The sequence below is a fragment of the Hyperoodon ampullatus genome, assembly GCF_949752795.1.
Source record: "Hyperoodon ampullatus genome assembly, chromosome: 12".
NCBI lineage: Eukaryota > Metazoa > Chordata > Mammalia > Artiodactyla > Ziphiidae > Hyperoodon > Hyperoodon ampullatus.
In genome coordinates this window covers 48,051,525-48,072,798 of record NC_136925.1, presented here as the reverse complement: position 1 = coordinate 48,072,798, position 21,274 = coordinate 48,051,525, and the positions used below count along the sequence as shown (strand labels likewise).

Below are 21,274 nucleotides of genomic sequence, written 5' to 3'. Positions count from 1 at the left end.
CATCACTCAAGGTATGTGTGAGATATATTAGCTCACTGGGCAGGGAGTGAATTGTCCTAGGGGTTTCACCCAAAGATTCAAGACTAGATGGTGAGATTAGGGAGGGATGCAGGTGTCCCAGGCAGAATGAACCAGGGATGGGAAAAGTCTGGTTTTAGGTATATTGCACCTCCATCTTGGACTCCAGCAAGGCACTGAATTAGTAAAACCCAGGATGCCTCTGTGGTTCAGTCTCCTTAGGAACATTGCATTGCTCTTTGTCTTCTGGCATTTTTATTGGTCTAAAGTTTACTTGCTATTCCCAGTGGTTTCGATGAAAGGTATTCAAATACGCAGTTAGCATCAAAGTATTGAATAAATGAGGAAGAAAAAAATAGCCCTCACGTGTTACTTAAAGTAGTTTCTCAAACATTAATGGGCATCAGAATCACCTGTAGGGCTTATTAAAGCGCTGATTGCTGGGCCCCACCCCCAGAGTTTCTCACTGAAGAGGTCTGGCCTGGGGTCCAAGAATTTGCACTTCTCAAAGCTCTGAGGCTGATGCCAATTTCCAGGGACTGCACGCTGGAAACCATGGACCTGAAGTAATTGATCTGGACATATCTCTAACACAGATGTGGACATGTCTCTGTTTTAAATAAAAATTTATTTATTTATTTATTTTGATCAGTGAATGAGTCAGAGAATGACAAAGGTTTTGTTGTTTAGCACTAATGGTGGCTTAGTGCCTGATGTTCCCTGCTTCACTGGGATAGTTGAAGAACACACTTAGTAGCATATAGTAAGACAGAAAGATGAAAATGAATTGACATTTCTATCAAAACACTGTCCCTTACCCTATTTTAGTTCTAAGGTTTTGATTTTTGTGGTCAGTTGTGCTTAACATTATGTTACTTTTATCTCTGTCTTTATATTATAAATTTACTTTAAAAATTGTGATGTGAAAGTAAAAAATCTGAAGATCCAAAAATGTACTCACCTCTACGACCCCTTTCTTAAAATAATATAGGTACTTTACTATACAAAATAAACCACTTAATGATAATGATATCATGTTTTAGACTAATTTGCTTGATTCTAAAAAAAAAAATGTTTATCCTAACAGGTACCATATACATGATTCCATTCAGTAAGATAAAAACATTAAGGGTGGGCTTCCCTGGTGGTGCAGTGGTTGAGGGTCCGCCTGCCAATGCAGGGGACACGGGTTCGTGCCCCGGTCTGGGAGGATCCCACGTGCCGCGGAGCGGCTGGGCCCGTGAGCCATGGCCGCTGGGCCTGCGCGTCCGGAGCCTGTGCTCCGCGATGGGAGAGGCCGCGACAGTGAGAGGCCCGCGTACCGCAAAAAAAAAAAAAAAAAAAAAAAAAAAAAAAAAAAACATTAAGGGTGGCATATTGCCCCGTATTATAAAAGTATAGAAGATAATGAAAAGCTAATCTTAGAAAAATTGGTTGTAAATGTTTACATAGTTTTTTCTTTAGAGGTGCTGTAATTGGGTTTAGACACAGGCCCCTTGTTGGAGGTGGGCGGCAGGGAATTCACTCTTGCTGGCCACACTTCAGGAGGGACACAGAGAAGGTTGGTGAGCATACGAGGGACCCTTGTGGCTTAGCCTGACGCCCTCCACCTCTCACCTGCCTTCTTCCTGAGTGTGTAATATCTCTCCAGCACATCTCCTTATGCTGATTGAAATAAAATCAGTATTGCATAGACTTGTCATGACCCAGTATGCACAGGCCTGAGTTATCATGTGCAAGGAAAGGAAGGTGCCTCTGGACGTAAGGAGTATCTTCTTTTTCACTCTTCCTGGCAGAAGTTTCCTCCAGATATAAGAAGCATCTTTTATGCAGTGATGCATTCATTTGACCATTTTGCTTAGCTGTTCCATTTGTGTCTGTGTGAGGGTGCTAGCCTGGACTTAGGGAAGTTTTCTTGCAAAAGGGTAAACTTGAGTGTACTCTTCCTGGCTGAGTGAACTGGGGAGAGTTCTCCAGACAAAGCAGCATGCCTAAGGAAAGCTACAGAGGTACCATGAAATGCACAGAGAAATTCATGCACTTTGTCTGGACTAGGAGATTGGAGGCCAGATGTGATAAAGGGAAGGCTAGAGAGAGAGGGAAAGCCCATTTCCCCTTCTCTTATTCACTAATTTTCTCCTTATCTAAAAGTGCTTAATAAAGCACTGGGCTGGGCACAGAGGAGCATGAAAAGGATCTCAAGAAGTGATGCTACCCTCCAGATACAAAACGGTTAAGGAGCAGTGCAAAGCAGTACGTGACTAACGTCCTAAATGACTGGTCCAGGCAGTAAGTGATTATGAATGTCCCTGTCATGTTGTCATAGCATTTGGGGCAGGTCGTGTAGGATGTGATCTAAACAGGAGCTGAGTAGGCAATAAGAGACGTTAGGGCATTACTATTAAATGAAAGGAGGGGAGGGAGGTTTAGCGACTGTTCCCACAATGTAAGCCCCTTTTTCTATTCTTAGAGGTAATGATATGCAAGTCAACAGGACTATGGGACTGAGGATTTAAATAAGAGGTTCTTCAGGGTTATATGTTGAGAAAGTTACAGATCCTCTTCAGAAAATGCAGGTGTATATATATTTAAATTTCTGCCTGAATTTCAAGAGGTTCAGGGCTTTCCTAAAGCCCAACCATGGCCTCTACTCAAGAATCTGGATTTAGATGAGACATGCATCCTGGTAAGTTACCATCTTAGGGAGATGGGTAAGCCAGGTGCTAAAAGTCAGTCACCGACTCATACCAGCACCCCGGGGGGAAGCATGGAGCCTATGGGGGTGTGGTGGGCGGTGGCCAGGATGACCAGGGATCCTTTCTCTCTCCCTTCCAGGAGAGAGGCCCCTCTTTCAACTCTGTGTCCCCTCTACCCTCCATCTACTCTTTCATAACAATGTTTTGACAGAGTTCATGCCTTCTTTAGCATAACCTTCCCCCATTCACCCTTTCACCTCCACCACACTGAACACACCCTCCCCCGCCTTCCCAGTGACTGCCTCATGGCCAGACTGAGGGGACAAGTGTGGGGATTTCTCTTCCTTTATTTCCCTGCTGGATTTGATATTGTTGCCTCCTCCCCGTTTATGAAACTCCAGCCTTGGCTCCACTGACAGCACTGTCTTGCCCTTTCCTTCCTCTCTAGCTGTGGCTTTTCTCCCTGCTCTGGGAGCCTCTTCCTTTACTAGTCCTGTAGGTGTGGGGTCCTCAGGGTGCAGATGTGGCCATCTGCTCCTGAATCCTGTGTTCTCTTCCTGATGGGGTGGCCTCCATTCTGAACCTAGGCTTCAGCTGCCACTTATAGAGCAACAAGTGCCAACTTGATTGATTGATTGCTTGATTGCCAGAATCTGTCTCTTAAGCTCTGTATTCAAACATCCTCTTGTCCGTCAGATGTTTCAAACTAGAGATATCTTCTTGCAAATTCAGTGTATCAAAAAGTGTAGTCATGATTTCCCTCCCCTCTTTGTGCCCCCCTCCATCTGAAAATCGTATTTCCTTATTCTTTCAATAGATATTTACTGATTGACTACCATGTGCCTTGCAGAATTCCCTGACTTGGTTAATGGAACCAGAGAACTAGGAGTCACTCTAAATTTCACCCTCTTCCTTATACCTTATCTCTAATTGGTTTCAAAGCTCATGTAGTATCTTTAATATCTATTCCTCCCCTCTTCCTTGCCTTCCTTTCATCTATCTTTCTTTCAAGTTTTTTCTTTTTTAATGCTTACTATTTATAAAGCGATGATAATAAAGTAGCGAATAAAATTTACCTCTGCCCTGCCCCCATGGAGTTTATATTCTAGTGTGGAAACATAATAATTACGTATTCTTTTTATTTAAATTGTGGTAAGTGGTATGAAGGAGAAGAACAGTGTGTTAAGGCACATAAAAGAGGGAATTTAACCTGAAATAGGGTAAAGAAAGATTTCATTCAGAAAATTATGTTTAAGCCAACCTTTTAAGGGGGAAAATGATAAGATTACATATAAGAACTAAGGTTTAAATGGTGCTTGCTATGTGCAAGTTACTTTTCCAAGAAACTTTATATGAATTCTTTTAATCTTCTTGTGATCTTATGAGGTAAGTTTTGTTGTTATTGGCATATTACAGGAGGGAAATCTATGAGAGGTTGTAATTTGGCCAAGGTCACACAGCTAGTGCGTGATAGAGCTGTGACTCAACTCACTCATTCTGGCTCCATAGTATGTATTCTGAACCCTTACGTTGCTTCTTGGTGTGGGCATTTTTGAGGAACAGAGTAGGGTGGAGAGTGTCAGGCAAAGGGGACACTGTATGAGAGCATTTGAGTGCCCAGAGGGCTTGGTGTGAGAAGAAGCCCGTCACAAAACGTCCTGTGGTCCAATCCCGCATTTGGTTCCTTATTCTTAGATCTGGGAGCAGCATGGAAGGGTTAAGTGGAGGAGATTAAAAGTTAGGCCTTTGCTATTTCTTGCCTGGATTACTATAGAAGCACCAGGGAATATGGTGTTTTACTCTTCCATTTGAAGATGCTCTTCAGAGTAAGGCACAGAATCAATTTAAAAGTAGCTTTTTAGGAAAAAACTACAATAAAATTATACATAGCTTCATTCTTAAACTGAAGTTGTTTTTAGGACAAAAATAGCAAGCATCTAACTAAATGATTATGTTAAGACCTCATTCGTTATATGTATGACTTCATCATATTGAACATCCAGAGTCTGCAGTCTGTGGTTTCACTGGGCATTCTGCTCTATGCATGGCATCGGAGTAACATAGCACTCCCCATAACCCAGTTCTTGTGATCTTAGTTTTTATTAAGTTTTAATATATTGACAGTAGAATTTAAAGTGAACAATCAGTTTGCATCTGAAGCAGAGCTAGGAATGAGGGGAGTGGGATGAAAAGTGTTATTTCTTTAGGAGCCAAGAAAGAGAATGGATGTTTCAAAAATCTAAGTGTTTTCAAAAATATAATTGTTGTTAAGTTCTCTAACCCATCGCTTTTTTTTTCCTATTCTCCTCCTCACTTTGCTCATCTATCTCAGAAGTAATTTTGATAGATTTTGTTTATACTTTAAGAAGCAAATTGGGTTAATAATCCTGTTTCCCACTTGAGTATCCTTTTATATACTTACAATAGAGAACGCTTAGTGATTCTTTGAAAACTTAAAAATTAAAATTATTATAAAAAGTATATTCAACCCAGCAATCCTACTCCTAGGTGTATGAAATAGAAATAGAAAACAGGTATTCAAACAAATAATAGAAAACAGGTATTCAAACAAAAACTTGCACATAAATGTTTGTAGTAACATTATTCATAATAGGAGAAAAATGTGAACAACCCAAATGTCCATCAACTGATGAATGTATAAACAAAATGTGGTATATCCATACAGTGGAATATTCAGCCATAAAAAGGAACGAAGAACTGATACATGTTACAACATGGGTGAATCTTGAAAATGTATGCTAAGTAAAAGAAGCCAGACACAAAACGGTGCATATTTTATGATTCCATTTACATGAGATGTCCAGAATAGATAAATCCGTAGAGACATAAAGTAGCTTAGTGGTTGCCAGAGGCTCAGGGGAGGGGGTATAGAGACTGTCTGCTATTGCGAACAGGGTTTCTTTTTGAAGCAGTGAAAATATTCTGGAATTAGATAGTGGTGATGATTGTATAACCTTGTGAATGTACTAATAACCACTGAATTATATACTTTAAAAAGGCAAATTTATGGTACCTAAATTATATCCTAATTTTTAAAAAGCATTCATGTGGGGAGCAAGAAAAAGGTAATTGAGAATCTGCAAGCATTGTGAAGATGTGTTGCCATAATGTACATCTAATTAAGGCCAAGTAAAAAGAAACATCTCCACTTGGTGTTTTTTTGTTTCTTAACATTCTAGGATGGGAACTAAAAGAGGACATTGTACCCCTGAAACATAAGCAATGAGGATATGAGGACTAGACCTGTTCTTAATGAAAAGCTTTTGGTTGTTAGTTTGGCTTTTACTTGGTTGTAACTAGAAATATTGGTGTGTTCTCAACTTTTAGCTACATGCAGCTGAATTAACAGACGCCTGAGATGAGCATTGAGAAATGAATACAGTGGATATTTTAATGGATAAAACCTACTTTATTCCTGCCCCAACCTCTCTGTCTATTCCTGCACGTATGATGTAGCACTGTTGAGCCCCAGGGTGTTTTAATGAAGCATTCCCTAGGAATTTGAAAATAGGAAAATAAGTTTGTTTTCTGATAGTTAAACTGTAAAGTTGACACAGAACAGAGCAGAGATACACAAAATCATCGTAAGCAAAAGTATGGCTCCCTTACTGGCAAAGTGTGATACAATCCAAGTTAATATAAATAAAGAGTATTTCCATTAGAAATCAGGCAAGTCAGCCTTGGAAACATAGAAAAAGGAGTCATAGTGGCACATGTTGCAGTGCCCACCCTGTTTATACAGTGTAGCATATATGGAGAGAGAGTCTCAGCCAGCAGCAGAGAAAATTCAAGTCTGTCTGTAGACGTCTAAGCTGTATCACCAGACTAATGTAGCCTGGCGCCTTAAGCATTCAGTTCATTTAACCAATCTGCTGCTTTTTTTTTTCCTTAAATTCCTTGCATCCCAAACTGCCTTCTGATGACAATGATGATGACAGTGATGATAATGATTTGGCTTTCAGAATAGATCTATAAACAGGGAGAAAATGTTCTGACCATAGAAACTTAAAGTGTAATCATGCCTATTATGGTTATTTCTTATGAGCTTGGCAAATCCAATAGATCTATCTTCAGTGTTCATGCTTATCAGGTTTCAGAGCTAAGTTCAAGGACAAGACCATAGACCATGGGACATGAACCATTGTAACAAATGCTCTCTTGATAAACCTGTTAGGAGGCAGCCTTTGACCTTCACAGGCAGCATCTCTCTACTCCACTGGTGCCTTGTAGCCAAATATGAGAAAGAGGGCATTTCCACGTAAGAATTTTCTTTGGCATTTTGCACCATTTAAGTTGCCTGTTTATTAATGATGAAAAACACAAGGTTTTTACAGGATGAGGTGGTGCTGTAGGTAAACCTCTAGGTAATTCAAGACTTGAAAACACTATCTGATTTATGTATTAATAAATCCTGAACCTAACTAGAAAAAGCACTAGCGTTTGTTCATTCCACTACCATCTCTTTATCACTCAGCTTTGATTTTATGTGTGGCATGTGGCAGTATATTCTTCATTGAATGAGGTTAAAATTATATACTGTTTACATCCTACTGAGATAGCCCTCTTAAGAGAATCAATTCTTTTTTTAATCCAGGTTATTATCAGTATATCATCTAGATACGTACTTTTAAAGAGAGTCCATTGATAATTGTTATTTGAAATAATTCTTTTATATTTTCTTGAGTTGATCTTTTTTCTTAAGTAAAACACAAAGATTTCTTTTTCCTGAAATTATACTTTCTCCCCCAGGAAATATGAGAAAAATATATTGCATGGAGTCAAATCCCAAGTAGAAGTTGATGTGTTTTTGTTTTGTTTCTCCATCAGGATTGCCTGTTTGTCCTGAGCTGGTGAGGGAGCACATCCCTAGAACCAAGGATGTGGGACACTTTTTATCTGTCACTGGGACAGTGATTCGAACGAGTCTGGTGAAGATCCTGGAGTTTGAGCGGGATTACATGTGTAACAAATGCAAGCATGTATTTGTGGTCAGGGCCGACTTTGAGCAGTATTATACCTTCTGTCGGCCATCCTCATGTCCCAGCTTGGAGAGCTGTGATTCTACAAAATTCACTTGCCTCTCAGACTTGTCTTCATCTCCAACTAGGTGTAGAGATTATCAGGAAATCAAAATTCAGGAACAGGTAAGTCATCAAATAAATGTGAAAAATAACAAATTAGAAGAAGTGTTTTTCAGCTATGGGCAAATTGCCAGGACTAGGGAACACGTTTGTAATCTGTTACTAAGAAATAATCAGAGGAACCGAGTGATTTGTCTTATGACTAGATGCAGGAAAGAACTGCCTCTCTTTTCTAGTTAAGTAAATGTTATTGTGTTTAGTAGTTGGAGCATGTGTTTATTTTGACCATCCACAAGGTAGATTATATTTTGAGGTATTTTCCATATGGTTGTTTTTATTTTATTGTAGTTTTAGTGAATTTTTTTTTTTTGCGGTACATGGGCCTCTCACTGTTGTGGCCTCTCCCGTTGCGGAGAACAGGCTCCGGACGCACAGGCTCAGCGACCATGGCTCATGGGCCCAGCCGCTCCGCGGCATGTGGGATCTTCCCAGACTGGGGCACAAACCTGTGTCCCCTGCATCGGCAGGTGGAATCTCAACCACTGCGCCACCAGGGAAGCCCTTAGTGAATTCTTAAACTGATAGTAGGCACAAGTTTCAAGAAAATTCCATAAATCCCCATCGTAATTAAATTGTGTGATAATACCAGAGAAATAGAAACAGTAATTTCAAGAACTGCTAGGCTTCTGAATACTTAGTATGTATTTGAGCATACTCAGTGTCTGCTTTCTTTTCCTTGCTAGGTTCAAAGGCTATCTGTTGGAAGTATCCCACGAACAATGAAGGTTATCCTGGAAGATGACTTAGTAGACAGTTGCAAATCTGGTGAGAATGTTAGCTTATATCGTAGGTCCTAAAGTATTGACTAGGAAAAGCCACTTTTTATTTTCCCAAGATCACTGGCAAGTGAGTGTGGGAAACTTGAGAACAGAGACTGGCATGAGGAGGTAGGTAATAGCAGGAAAGAAGCTGGGCTGGAGTTCAGCGATCTAGTCTAGCTGCTTGTTTTACAGATGAAGAACCTGATTTGCCCATGAGAGCTTATCCTTTGTGTTTCCTCCTCTTATTCCAAACAACTTAAAAACTGTTGCTTTTACTGTTTGCCTAGCAATTTCCAGTGGCTGTTTAACATTTAATTTAAATTGAAGGTGGGTCAGAAAATGCAAATGATTGTTGTCAACCATTGCCTTTCAACTAACTTCAACATTTCCTGCTTTAAATATTTCCCATCCTCACTAAGAACCCCTTAATCTCTATTAAAAAAAAAAAAAATAGCACCAATGTGTCCCCTGGGCAGTAACAGGTATGTCTGACCTCTTACTTCATATCCCAGTGCTCCCCTACTGGACAAGTCGAAAATGCTTTATGTCTCTAAATTCCGTCATTTCCTTTTCTTAACCCTAAGCTTCTCCAAATGCCTCATTTTTACTGAGCTGCCGTTTCATTAAAATGATGAGGCAAAGGCTCTATGGAAACAAAGAGTTCAGTATCTAGAGTCAAGAATAATTCCTTGTCAAAATATTCTCCCCTTCCACCAAGAATCACCAACCCATAGTTTGAAATTTATGTCAAAATATATTAACAGTTCATACTTATCTAAACAGTATTCTAAGTAAATAACAGCTTTGATCATGGTTTGCCTGCTAAATGGACAAGGCTGTGTCAAAGTACCTTGTTCATATAAGACTAGATTTTAAACAGAATCTGTAATGTCTGGATCAGCAAAGCAGTGCTTGTATGAGCTTAGCCAGTACATGAAAATGTCCTTTGATAGAGATTAAGATGTTTTCATGCAGTCCATCTAAACTGAATTCTTTCTGCACTTTAAAAAAAAAAATCTTAAGCTATTTTTCTTTCACATGTCACTAACAATAAAGAATGGATGGAAGCAGTCTGTCATCAGCTATCTTTCATTTATCCATTGCTACAAACCTCTGTGAGAATCAGAAGCCATAAATGGCATAATCCTTGCCCTTCAGGAATTTACAGTCTAGTTAGGAACCCCAGTCTGATGTTGCAGAGTAATAAAGTTGGAGGTTGTGTACTGATAACTGTTAAGTGCTGCAGGAGATCAAAGATGGGTCTGACCAGGGTGGCTGCAGTGGTAAATATGCTGCAGAAGATAGAGGGGACAAAGAGATTGGATTGTAAAAGTAAGAATTTTAGCTTTCTGAAAATAACATTTTTTCCAGTAACATTTACTATGGAAAAACATGCAAGTTTCAAATTAGTATCTGTTGCCTTGGACTATCATGTATACCTCACAATTGTTCTGATGATCATATGAATCTGTCTCTCAAATATCTGAGTAAATGAAAACATGTATATATTAAAGGGTGTTTAATGGTATTAGTTGCTTTACAAATGTAAAGTAGGTTTACTATAATAATAGCTAATATTTATTGAGCATGTATTCTAGATATTGCATGAAGTACTTTATATACATTATATGACCCAATTCTCACTATAGTTCTATGATGTAAGTATAATTATTCCCATTTTGTAGGTCAAGAAATAAGCTCAGTTTATTAGGTAGCTTGCCACACAGCCGGTGAGTGGTGGAGCTGGGATTTGAATCCACATCTGATGAGTCAGTGCTCTTGTCCATTCTTGAGTACTTCACATTTTCCACATTACTGCTGCTTAGTAAAGTCAGGTTATTACTAGTGGGTGCAACACCTGAAAGTTAAATTTCTCATTTGACTTAACGTGGAAACAACCTATATATAACCCATTAAAATGACCATAGTAGAGAATTCTCTGAAGTGCTCATATAAAGTTGCCCTGGCCATTTTCATCTAAAAAACTGGGGGCAGACAATATAGTAAATGATCACTATTCCTGATTGGATTTGAAAACCATCCAGCAGTGGTTGAGGAAGTATCTTGAAAATGTGTGAAGAAATGATTTAATGTGTTCATCACCATTTACTGTGAAGTTGCCTTTGGCTAGAAATATGCCTTCTATTCGGTGAATTGCTACCACCAGTTCCATGCATTTAGCATTCACAGAACACTTTGCTTCAGGAAATCAAAAGCCCTGCAGATTACACATTACACATTGACATTTAGAGAGTAAAAGGCATTTTGTATCAGCAGATATCATATATTTGACATAGGCTTAGAAATGAAGACTTGCCTGTTAGTTCGGCACATAAATACTAGTATTGGATTTAAGGTATGTCCAACATCCTATGTTCAACAAGATCGAAATCTGGGGGACTATGATTATCTTTCCTTTTTTGCCCCCTTTTCTCCAGGACCAAAATATCGAATGCCAAGCACTCACCTATACTCATTAATTGAATTGTATGTAATAATAAAAACAGTTGTCATTGTGCCTATAAGTTACCCAAGGCCTCTTAGGAAAATCTGGAAAAGTTTAATATTCTACCCATCAATTAGGAATGGGAGAGCTTCCTTAGATGGGAAGGAACCAACCAAGAAAGAACAAACAGGGTTGTATCTTCTGCTTTCATAGCTTATGAAAAGGAGTTTTGAAGTAGAACAAGTATTCATTCATTTCTTAGTGCACTCATTCTTTTGTTCATTAAAAAAAAAAAGGCAGCGAGTGAATGTTAACAAATGCAGTTAAGTTAAAATGAAATATACAAGAAACTAAAACTAGTATAATATCCATTATCACGAGGTTGTCTCCTTTCCTGACACCAAATTGATTATGCAGTTGACCCTTGAACAACATGGGTTTGAACTTTGTGGGTCCGCTTATACACGGATTTTTTTCAATAGTAAATACTACAGTACTACACGATCCATGGTTGCTTGAATCTGCAGATGTGGAACCTCAGATTCAGAGGGCTGACTGTGGACTTGAGCATCTGTGGATTTTGGCATCTGAGGTGGGTTCTGGAACCAGTCCCCTGCAGATACTGAGGGCAGACTGCACTTTAACCTTTTGGCTGCAGTTCCCACCGCTTCTTTAAGTGAGAACTATATGGTTAGAGATTCTGAGAGGATGAACATTTCACCCAATATAATCACGATGAATAAATCATCCAGTAAACTATTTTCCCAGGGAAAGTTTAGAATTTGGTGTGATTATCATGTGGCAGATTAAGAAAAATTAAAATGCTGGCTTTAGCTTTTAGCCGTGCAAATACAAGCGCCTGTTTAAAAAAAAAAAAAATCAGGACTCTGGTGTTCTTTTGCCCCAAATGGTTTCTGGAAGAATGTGTACTACTATAAACCATGGTGGGGTAGTGGTTTATTTCTTGGTTCTGGTCCCTTGTCGAGTTTGTGCCCAAGCAGGCAGGATGCTACTGCTGGACTCACTCTGTGCTTTGTCCCAGGTGATGACCTCACTATTTATGGGGTTGTAATGCAACGGTGGAAGCCCTTTCAGCAAGATGTGCGCTGTGAAGTGGAGATAGTCCTGAAAGCCAATTACGTCCAAGTAAATAACGAGCAGTCTGCAGGGATCAACATGGATGAGGAGGTCCGAAAAGAATTTGAAGATTTTTGGGAATACTATAAGAGCGATCCTTTTGCAGGTTTGTGTTAAGGGTATAGAGCGGATAATTTTTTTTTTTTTTTCCGGTACGCGGGCCTCTCACCACTGTGGCCTCTCCCATCGCGGAGCACAGGCTCCGGACGCGCAGGCTCAGCGGCCATGGCTCATGGGCCCAGCCGCTCCGCGGCGCGTGGGATCCTCCCGGACCAGGGCACGAACCCGCGTCCCCTGCATCGGCAGGCGGACTCCCAACCACTGCGCCACCAGGGAAGCCCTAGAGCTGATAATTATTAACGGCATTTCATTCATTAGTTAAATATAATGTTTGTGATTTACATGCTATGTATCAGTGACGGTGTTCAAAGGGTGTAGCATTAGTCAGTACCTCTAGCTGTAGTCTCCCTTTGCAGCCCTTTTCTGGTATAATCTTTTCTATTTAGAGATCTTACTGGAAATTCCAAGAGATTTTCCATTTCCAACTATTATTTTAACATCTCTTATATTGCCAAAATAGTTGCAGAGCTTTCTACCTTCTTTACCAATTAAATACATAGTTCTGCCTTAAATAGGCAAAACTCATCCTATTATGAAACTTCATCCTATTAAAACCATTTCTTTTCTGATGTATCTTATACAGTTAAGACAGCTTCACATGGTTTTAGCTGAAGATTTAAAAATATGAAGTAGGAAAGAGATGCAAAAAATAAGCTTTATCATCACAGCAAAAAATTTTGACTGACACTAAGATGTCATTACACAGATTAAAACATTATAGCCATTGGGTTTGTAGAGTATTTTTTATTTAAAAATCCCAGATGTATAAAACACCAATTAAATTTTCAAATGTCTATTTTCATTCTTCCTTGGAGGCATCTTCTGAGAAAAATAAACGGAAGCCAGTAAAAGACTATTTCTGATAAACCTCACCTCAAATCTAATACACAGTGATTACTTTATTCTTAAATCACATGCTGAACTGGACAGATATCATTTCACCAAAAAAGACTTTCAGGGACTTTCCTGGTGGCCCAGCGGTTAAGACTCCATGCTTCCAATGCAGGGGACGTGGGTTCGACCCCTGGTCGGGGAACTAAGATCCCACATGCCGCATGGCTCAATGAAATAAAAATTAATTAATTAATTAATTTAAGAAAAGGCCTTCACTTGCCTAAATATAGGCAGTTTGCTTTTATTTTGTGGGATGATTTTTTTTTTTTTGCTTATGTGTGTAACACGAGTATGGTAGTTATGGATCATTCTTTTACTTGATCCACACAGAAAGAACCAAAGGTCTCTATGTTGTGGCTTTATTAAGCAAACCTGTTAAGAATCATATGTATTTTTCAATAAGTTTTTTTTACTTAAAATTGTTTCTCAGGCTCAAATCCTCACAAAAATCTGTAACTCTTCCTTGGATCATAATCATTCCTTATTTCCAGTGCCACAGCTACACTCCACCTAGTAACAGTGAAGGAAGGGCATCATACAGTGTTCCAACTAGGCCGTCAGAAGTTCTCTGTGCTGGTGATTAGTCTATCTTGTTTTCATTAGAAGGCTATAGCTATACATCTCATTTACTGGATGAAAAGAAGAAATAAATATAATATTCTGTGAGAAGACAGGGAGAAAACGAGGCAACTATTTTCTTTTCAGTATGAACAGATTCTGCTTTCTTCATTTCCTAAGTACCAATTATCAGCCCTCTATATTTTACCATCTCAAAGTGTATGTGTGTGTGTTGGGGGGTGTGGGGAGGAGGGTGGAGGTGCGGAGCTGCATCCAAAAGTGTGTCTTCATTTTGCTGGTCTAAAGCCAGAGATGACTTCACTGCTCAGCTCTGGGAGGTTGGCCTGCTGCATTAAGCTCTGGTGCTGTAAGTATTGACAAGGAACTAAAGATTTTCTTCTGATCTACGCTGATCTCAGGGATCCCCTGGCCCTGATGCACAGAGGCTGGATAGAAACCCAAACGTAGGGGTTGGGGTCTTTTGGGCCATCTCAACCCACTCCACGGTGACTCATTTATCTAAAATCTAAGGAGTTCTCTTCCTTGGGGTAACTGAAGGCCACACCACAAGAGTGGATTACATGGGCACACTATTAACATGGTCTAGAACCAGAAATTTGAGAGGGAGGGAGGGAAGGAATGGGGTAGAATTCACCCTAATGCATTCTCTTCCATGATACAGTCATGGGATTTTCAACTTCAGATAACAAATTTAGGGAATGGACCTTCCCCTTTGCTTTTCTCTGGTACCTCAGACCTGACTTCAGAGTGTATCTTTTGTGTTGACCACGTGTGAGGAAACCTTGAGATGAGAAATAAGCACAAGTAGTACAGGTAATATAATAGTTAACAAGTAAGTAGCTCCTATTATGTGCCAGATACTGTTCTGTGTGCTGTGCACCTATTAGCTCCTTAACAACCCTACGAGATACCATCATTATCTCCATTTCACAGATAAGGAAATGGAGGTGGAGAGAGTAAGAAACCTGCCCAAGGTCAGACACCTAGTAAACAGTAGCACTGGGCTCTGCCACCAGAGCCTGTGGGATTTGCTTCCTGTCAGCACATTAGTCACTGAATCCACCTTTACTGAAAAAGCTGGCTGTTTAACAGCTCCAGCTTGAGTGTCTTCCAGGTCAGTTTGCCTACTTGTTCCCTGCTTGTTGAGGCTATTCTTTCTTTCTTTGTATGTGTAATTTCCAGATTCTGGTCAGAATTTACATACCTGCTGTTGGGTCTTAACTATGTAGATCTCAGACCTTTCATCTTTTTTCTCTAGACTTTCTACCTCAGGAAAGGAGGGATTCCCTCCAGCAGTTAATGAACTTCCTTCCAGGATTTACTAATTCTTCTTTTTGGTTCCCTTTTTACTAAAATGTTTTCTTTCTTAACCATTTCTGCCATCCCAGGTCACATCACCGTAGCTTAATTGCCGCTGAGTCAATTTTGATTCGTTACGAAAAGTAGCCTTTGTGCATAGGGACACAAATTATGGAGGAAGGCCCTTTCCTTTATCTTGATGGAAAAGCTTCTGGAACTGGAATCATCAGCTAAAGTAGTACTTGTATGATTATTTTCCTCCTCAAAAGAGCTATCATTGAAACATGAGTACAGGCTCAGAGTTAAATATAAAAGCCCTCAACGTGCAGATTAGTTACCAGCATGTGGACATTAATTCTTGGTAACATGAATGCAGACATACAGAGTACCATCACAGTAGTGAATTCCGTAAAAGACAGACTCCGTAGGGGCTTGTTAGAGTCTCGTAAATTCTGTGGGCCTCATTGGTTGATTGGCCAGTGACAAAATGAAATACCTACTTTATTCCTTGATGGCATAGGCAGATCTCAGATTTGGTGTTTGATATTTCTGAAAACAGAACCTAAAACCGTGGTAATCGCTTATTTAAAGCATGTTATCGGAAGAATCCTAAGGCCTCCAGCTTGGATTGCTAGAGTTGTCGTTTATAATGATCTTCCAAATATCCTGATACATTGATGCTTAGTCTAGATAAGACAGTTTACCAAACTGCTCGGAGCAAATGCTGAATTGACTTGCAGGATGGGTTGATTTTACCTCTCTTATACCTCTGGAGAAGCTCCATGAGCTCCAAGTACCTTTTGTATTTAAAGATTACAGGCTTCTACAATCTGTCTCATTGTTTCTGAGATTGAACACCTTCCTTTTATTTAGGCAGTGGAGTAATTTTACTGAAATTATTGCACAAGTGCAGCTGGTATTATTTTTAAGGGATAATGTTGGTCCAATGAGGGAGAAAAGAGATTTCTTTCTGTCCCTTGTAAAGTACGCTAAATTTATAGAAACAAACAGGTAGCACCCAGGAATAAAAAGAATTTTCATCTCATGGCATTATAATAAGAGAAGGACTTTTAGGACCAAAACAAAGTTATTCACTCCTTTTAGTCATTTGGAAATGGTACCCTTGATCATTTTAGAGCATAGAGTGTTTCTAAGATGATAGGATAGAAAGGGAAATTTCAGCTAGGATTTCTTGAAAATTATTGGTAACTCATCTTTCTGCCTTTCCCAGGAAGGAATGAAATATTGGCTAGCTTGTGCCCTCAAGTTTTTGGAATGTACCTAGTAAAGCTTGCTGTGGCCATGGTGCTAGCTGGTGGGATTCAAAGGACCGATGCTACAGGAACACGGGTCAGAGGTTAGTACCCATTTAAAATTTTTGAGAAATATTAACAGAGTAAGAAGAGAAGCTAGAATTTTTCTTTCCTGAACAAAAATTGCTTGTTGAGCTTTATTTTCCAAATGTAATCTTTTAAAACTGACAGTTGTTCACTCTGTAATACTCAGTCCAGCATCAGGAACTACTGTGTAGAATACCAGTCTTTCCAAAGACTTTCAATGAGTATATATTTTTGCTCCAGCCTATCAGGGTGCCACAAAATAAAATCTTTACATTTCTTTTACTGTCTGTGTTTTTCATTGGATCCCCAGTCTCTCTCCAAGAGGAAAAGATTAGAAATAGTGCTTTTTAATGTCTCCAAGTCAGTGTCTCTCCATCTGTGACTGTCAGTGTGTTTGTCTCAGACTGCTGCTCTCAGTCATCTGCCTGCTGGTTCCCTTCTGCTGGTGGGTAGCAAACGTGCCATCTGCCAAGAGGTGCTGCCATAGGTCATGCATTCCAGCAAAAATTACTCTAAGTGTGTAATTACATCCAAATGGCAGAAAGCTCTTTTGTGGTTAACACACTTAACTGACCTGAATCTGGCATAAACTAGGTTTATTATGGCCCTCATATAGGAAATATGAGGGTCATAATAACCAAAGGCTTAACCGAAAGACTAAGAGGACATTATTGTAAATCAGACTGGTAGTAGGGACTCAAAAACCATACTGTACAGTATAGAATAGTAAGTATAATACGGTTTATGTGTATTGTATGTTTTGATTGCCTACTGTTTGCAAGGCCTTCTGCTAAATGTTGAGCTTATATAGTATTTCCCTATTAATGTATTCAGAAAAGACTTGAATATTACTGAATAAATTTGCTTGATCAGTGAGATAACATATGCTGCAGGATGTTCATATGTTCATCTCTGTTATGTTTGAAAAATAAGAATACTTTAAGATAGATATTTCATTACACTACTAAAATTTTCATAGAATGAAAAGGTTTTCACTTAACTGTTAGAATTATAAGTGATTTGGTATTTATAAAGCACTTATAAAGTCCCAGACACTTAAAAATACTTAAATAAAAATAGAATAAAATACTTATATGGTGGGATGGAAAGATTTAATCACAGTATTTTGATATTTAAAATAGATTAAATAAAATCAGAAACTTTATAAGCCAAAAAATTTTTAAATGTTAAACAGTCTTAAACATCTGGAAATGGCATAAAAATCTGTTAAAAAATTTAGATTTTAAATGGTATTCAGAAATCAATTAAAAGATTGTTAAATATTTACCTTGAAAGTTAACTTTTCTAAGATATTCTGGTTAAATCCTTCCTTGAATGACCTTAAGCAAAAGCACCATATAAAATATAAATTGTGTGGGCATCCCAAGTGGACCATTTTCTTTTTGATTAATTACACTTATGAGTCTTTTCATAGAAATTTAAAACTACATTATTTACGTTTTTCTAGGTGAATCTCATCTTTTATTGGTTGGGGATCCTGGCACAGGGAAATCTCAATTCCTCAAATATGCAGCAAAAATTACACCAAGGTCTGTGCTCACCACAGGAATTGGATCTACTAGTGCAGGTATTTTATGTGACAATTTCAATTAATTTAATGTTACTGCAAAAGCTAACACAATGGTTGCTTTCTTGTGAAAAAGTACCTATAACAGGATACATTTCAAGATTTTTGAGTTACTGCCAAAAACCTAAGTAAATATGTAGCATTACTTTTGTAGCTCCAAGGAAATATTTTAAAACCTCCACCTTCACTTATTTTCCAAAAGCTTATTCCGTATCTTTTTGTATCTTAGTTTTGAATGATCCTATTCAATTTTCTCATTCTCTAATGATTACTTTCAAACATGTTTATGCAGCATCTGTTATTCTGTGAAGACCCAGAAAACAGTGTTGAAATTAATTAAATAGGCGGAAAAATCTCATTTCATAAAAGTACATAGCTGGCGTAAAGCTTAAGACGTTTTCATGCTCATGGATCTCACGGGCAACAGTAATTCCTACTGAAAATTCTTAGGTAGAAAATTTGTCTTAGTATGTGGAAAGCGTACTTTCATCATTGCAACGTGTAGCTTCATTCATACATTGTATTGATTCTTCAACAAGTATATTTAAAGCCTTTGCTGATATAATGTCAAGGTTTGATTATAAAGTGACTTCAGGAAAAAATTATTTTAAAAAACATGTTTTGATGCCATTTTGAATTTTTACACTGTTTTGATGGGGGAAATATTTCTCCTATTCTCCTATAATAGGCCTTCGGTTTCACACATTTTAAAAATGTTATTTGTTACTTGTTAGGGATGCCTACTGTCCATGGCTTGTGCTCAAATTTCTTATGAGAAGCTTATAGTCTAAAACTTAGCATAAAACAGCAAATGCTCCAATGTAACAAGAGCCCCATTTTAAGCGACTCTTAGGTTTTGAAATACAACTAAACAGTATATTAAGCACTGATAAGAAGGGATTTATGGATTGAGAGGCGTAGACAAGCTTTAGGATACTGGAGGCAAGAATATATGAAGAACACTTCATGTGCATTTTAAAATTGTTATGACCCAGTGTTCTAGAGTTCTGTATTAAATGATATTAACAACAAACAAATAAAGGTGTTTCCCGAGTATCAATGTGGAATGTTTCCTAAGTTAGTTATATGGAGTGTCAAGAAATGAGTCCGATTTGTGGACTATTAGTAACTTCAGAGTATTTGGACAGTTTTAAAGAGAATGGCTGATGAATTCACTGTATTAGCCCTTTTCCTTCTTTTTCTTATTGCCAAATTCATAATCCGAATATGAAAGAAATGACAGGTAGAGGGAATATAAATTTTAGAACTGTAGAAAAGTTATTGCTACTTCTTGTCTACCCAAAGGGCCAGACTAGCCTTTCTTTGAACTGTATCACAACCCATTAGAGGGTCATAGAAAGTTATTTCAGTGGGTCAAAACCAGCACTTTCAAAACAAAATAAAAGATACTAGAATATACTAGTGCACACAGTAAAGGTGCACTATTAAGGGCACATTTTCATGAAAATTGTTAATATAAATACATATTTGTGTTATCAGGTCATACTTAAATTTTTTTTTTTACCATGGATTACATAAAAAGTTTTGAAAACCGCTGCCACAGGCTTTCTTGGTAAAACTAGAAACCCCAAACCTGAGGGTAAGACCACATGGAAGCCTACGGTTGTATAATGTTATAAATGGACGAATGCATGCACGTTTCTCAGACTTCTGCTTATTTTCTCAGCTCAAATGATATCCTCATTCCCTCCAGCCTATGTGCCTCTTTTGTGGCATAACTAATTTGTTCATGTTTATCTTCTCAGGACACAGCTATTTACTATGATGAGAAAGGGAAAAAAACAGTTCTAAACTTTCTAGCTATAATTCAGGCAGCATCTAGCTAAACAGGAAAAATAAAAAACAACCTATGCATTACAGTTTCTTAGTTCCTAATGTCTGAATACTAAATCTTTATTTTAATTTTTAAAATTATCTTATAGAACCATAAAAATTTTAAATAATAGATAATAGTTGTTAAGTCTCAAACTTTTGTGAAAATTGGCTGTTGGTTTACAAATTGATACAAAAACCTAACCCTCTGATGTAAGTACAAACCAATCATAATCAGAATAAAAACTCAGCAGTGAATTGATTTGGAAATTTGGCTTATATATGCTTTATTCCTAATAAGCACATATTGTGTTCTTGTTATATTAATCACTGAGCTCTTGGTTGGAAAGTATTACTTTTATTTTCATTTTAATATTTTAACATTTTCTTTTAATTGCAATTAGACAAAAATGAAATTTTCTTCATATTGTTTTAACAGCCGGATGTATCTTACTTTTAAAGTCTATGAACTAGTTAGTGGACAGTATTTTAATTATCTGGTATATTAAATTTCAAAGTTTTAACATTTAACAAAATTTTGCTTCACAAAGTCACTTTTTAGAATGACAGGAAATATATACAACTTAGAATCCATATTCAGACAAATGCCCCTTTCCCTTCCTCAAAATAAAAGCTTTAAAAAGTGCAGTATAAAAGTTTTAGATATGAAGGCACTGCATAACTCTGCATTATATGGCTAATGTCTTGCTTAGCAGCAAGAGTAATGAGAATATTCTACATTTAATTTACTGGAGCATAAGAAACTTTTTGAGGAAGGACCTAGCTCTCATCAAAGAAAAAGAACTTTTTGGCCCATTTAGTTAATGCATTCCTTTCCAAGACTGCTTTTAAAAAACTTACCTGGAAAAGCTATCTAAAATATGTCCACCATAAATATGCCTAATCTTATTGTGCATGAGTGTCGGGATACGGAGAGGAGTACTACATGTGAAAATATATATAGTTCCAAAATAGTAACTTATCTATTATGATAAAGCTAGATATATCTTTCCAAATCCACTGTTTTTATATAAATGCTGCCAACAACAGATGACCTAGCAAAACAGTTTTAAAGAGTTAAGTTCATAGTATTATAAATCTAACGAACGGAACGAAGTCATTATACTCTCCTGTTCTTAAACTTAGGGAGTTTGTATCTGCTCTTGACCTGCTGAATTCACTGGGTAATAATGATGTATGATTCATGGAGTGTTCTGATGTCCTGAACTGTTATAAAAACAAAAATCATAGCCAGAGGACCTTATAAACAATTAACCACATTTGTTGTCTTAGAAACCAAACTGAATGCTGTCTAACATTATATGAACTGAACAGTAGCCATAAGAGGCTTCAAGGTGGCCTGGAAAATCAGATCCTAGAGTTCTTGGTAGCATACAGTTG

The 21,274-nt window shown here is 37.9% G+C and overlaps 1 protein-coding gene across 3 annotated transcripts in view; it reads left to right on the top strand.

The window, feature by feature from the left end:
* Window positions 1-21,274, top strand: part of MCM9 (minichromosome maintenance 9 homologous recombination repair factor) — a gene marked incomplete at both ends in the record, with an annotated part of 80,557 nt that overhangs the window by 1,883 nt on the left and 57,400 nt on the right. For 2 of the 3 annotated variants that reach the window (XM_079716625.1, XM_079716624.1), the window contains 5 exons: window positions 7,563-7,879; window positions 8,560-8,641; window positions 12,126-12,330; window positions 16,348-16,469; window positions 17,921-18,040. In XM_079716625.1, coding sequence (XP_079572751.1) covers window positions 7,563-7,879; window positions 8,560-8,641; window positions 12,126-12,330; window positions 16,348-16,469; window positions 17,921-18,040 — 846 coding nt within the window. Of the gene's footprint in view, window positions 1-7,562; window positions 7,880-8,559; window positions 8,642-12,125; window positions 12,331-16,343; window positions 16,470-17,920; window positions 18,041-21,274 lie in introns of all 3 variants that reach the window. The other variant, XM_079716623.1, reaches the window with a different exon arrangement.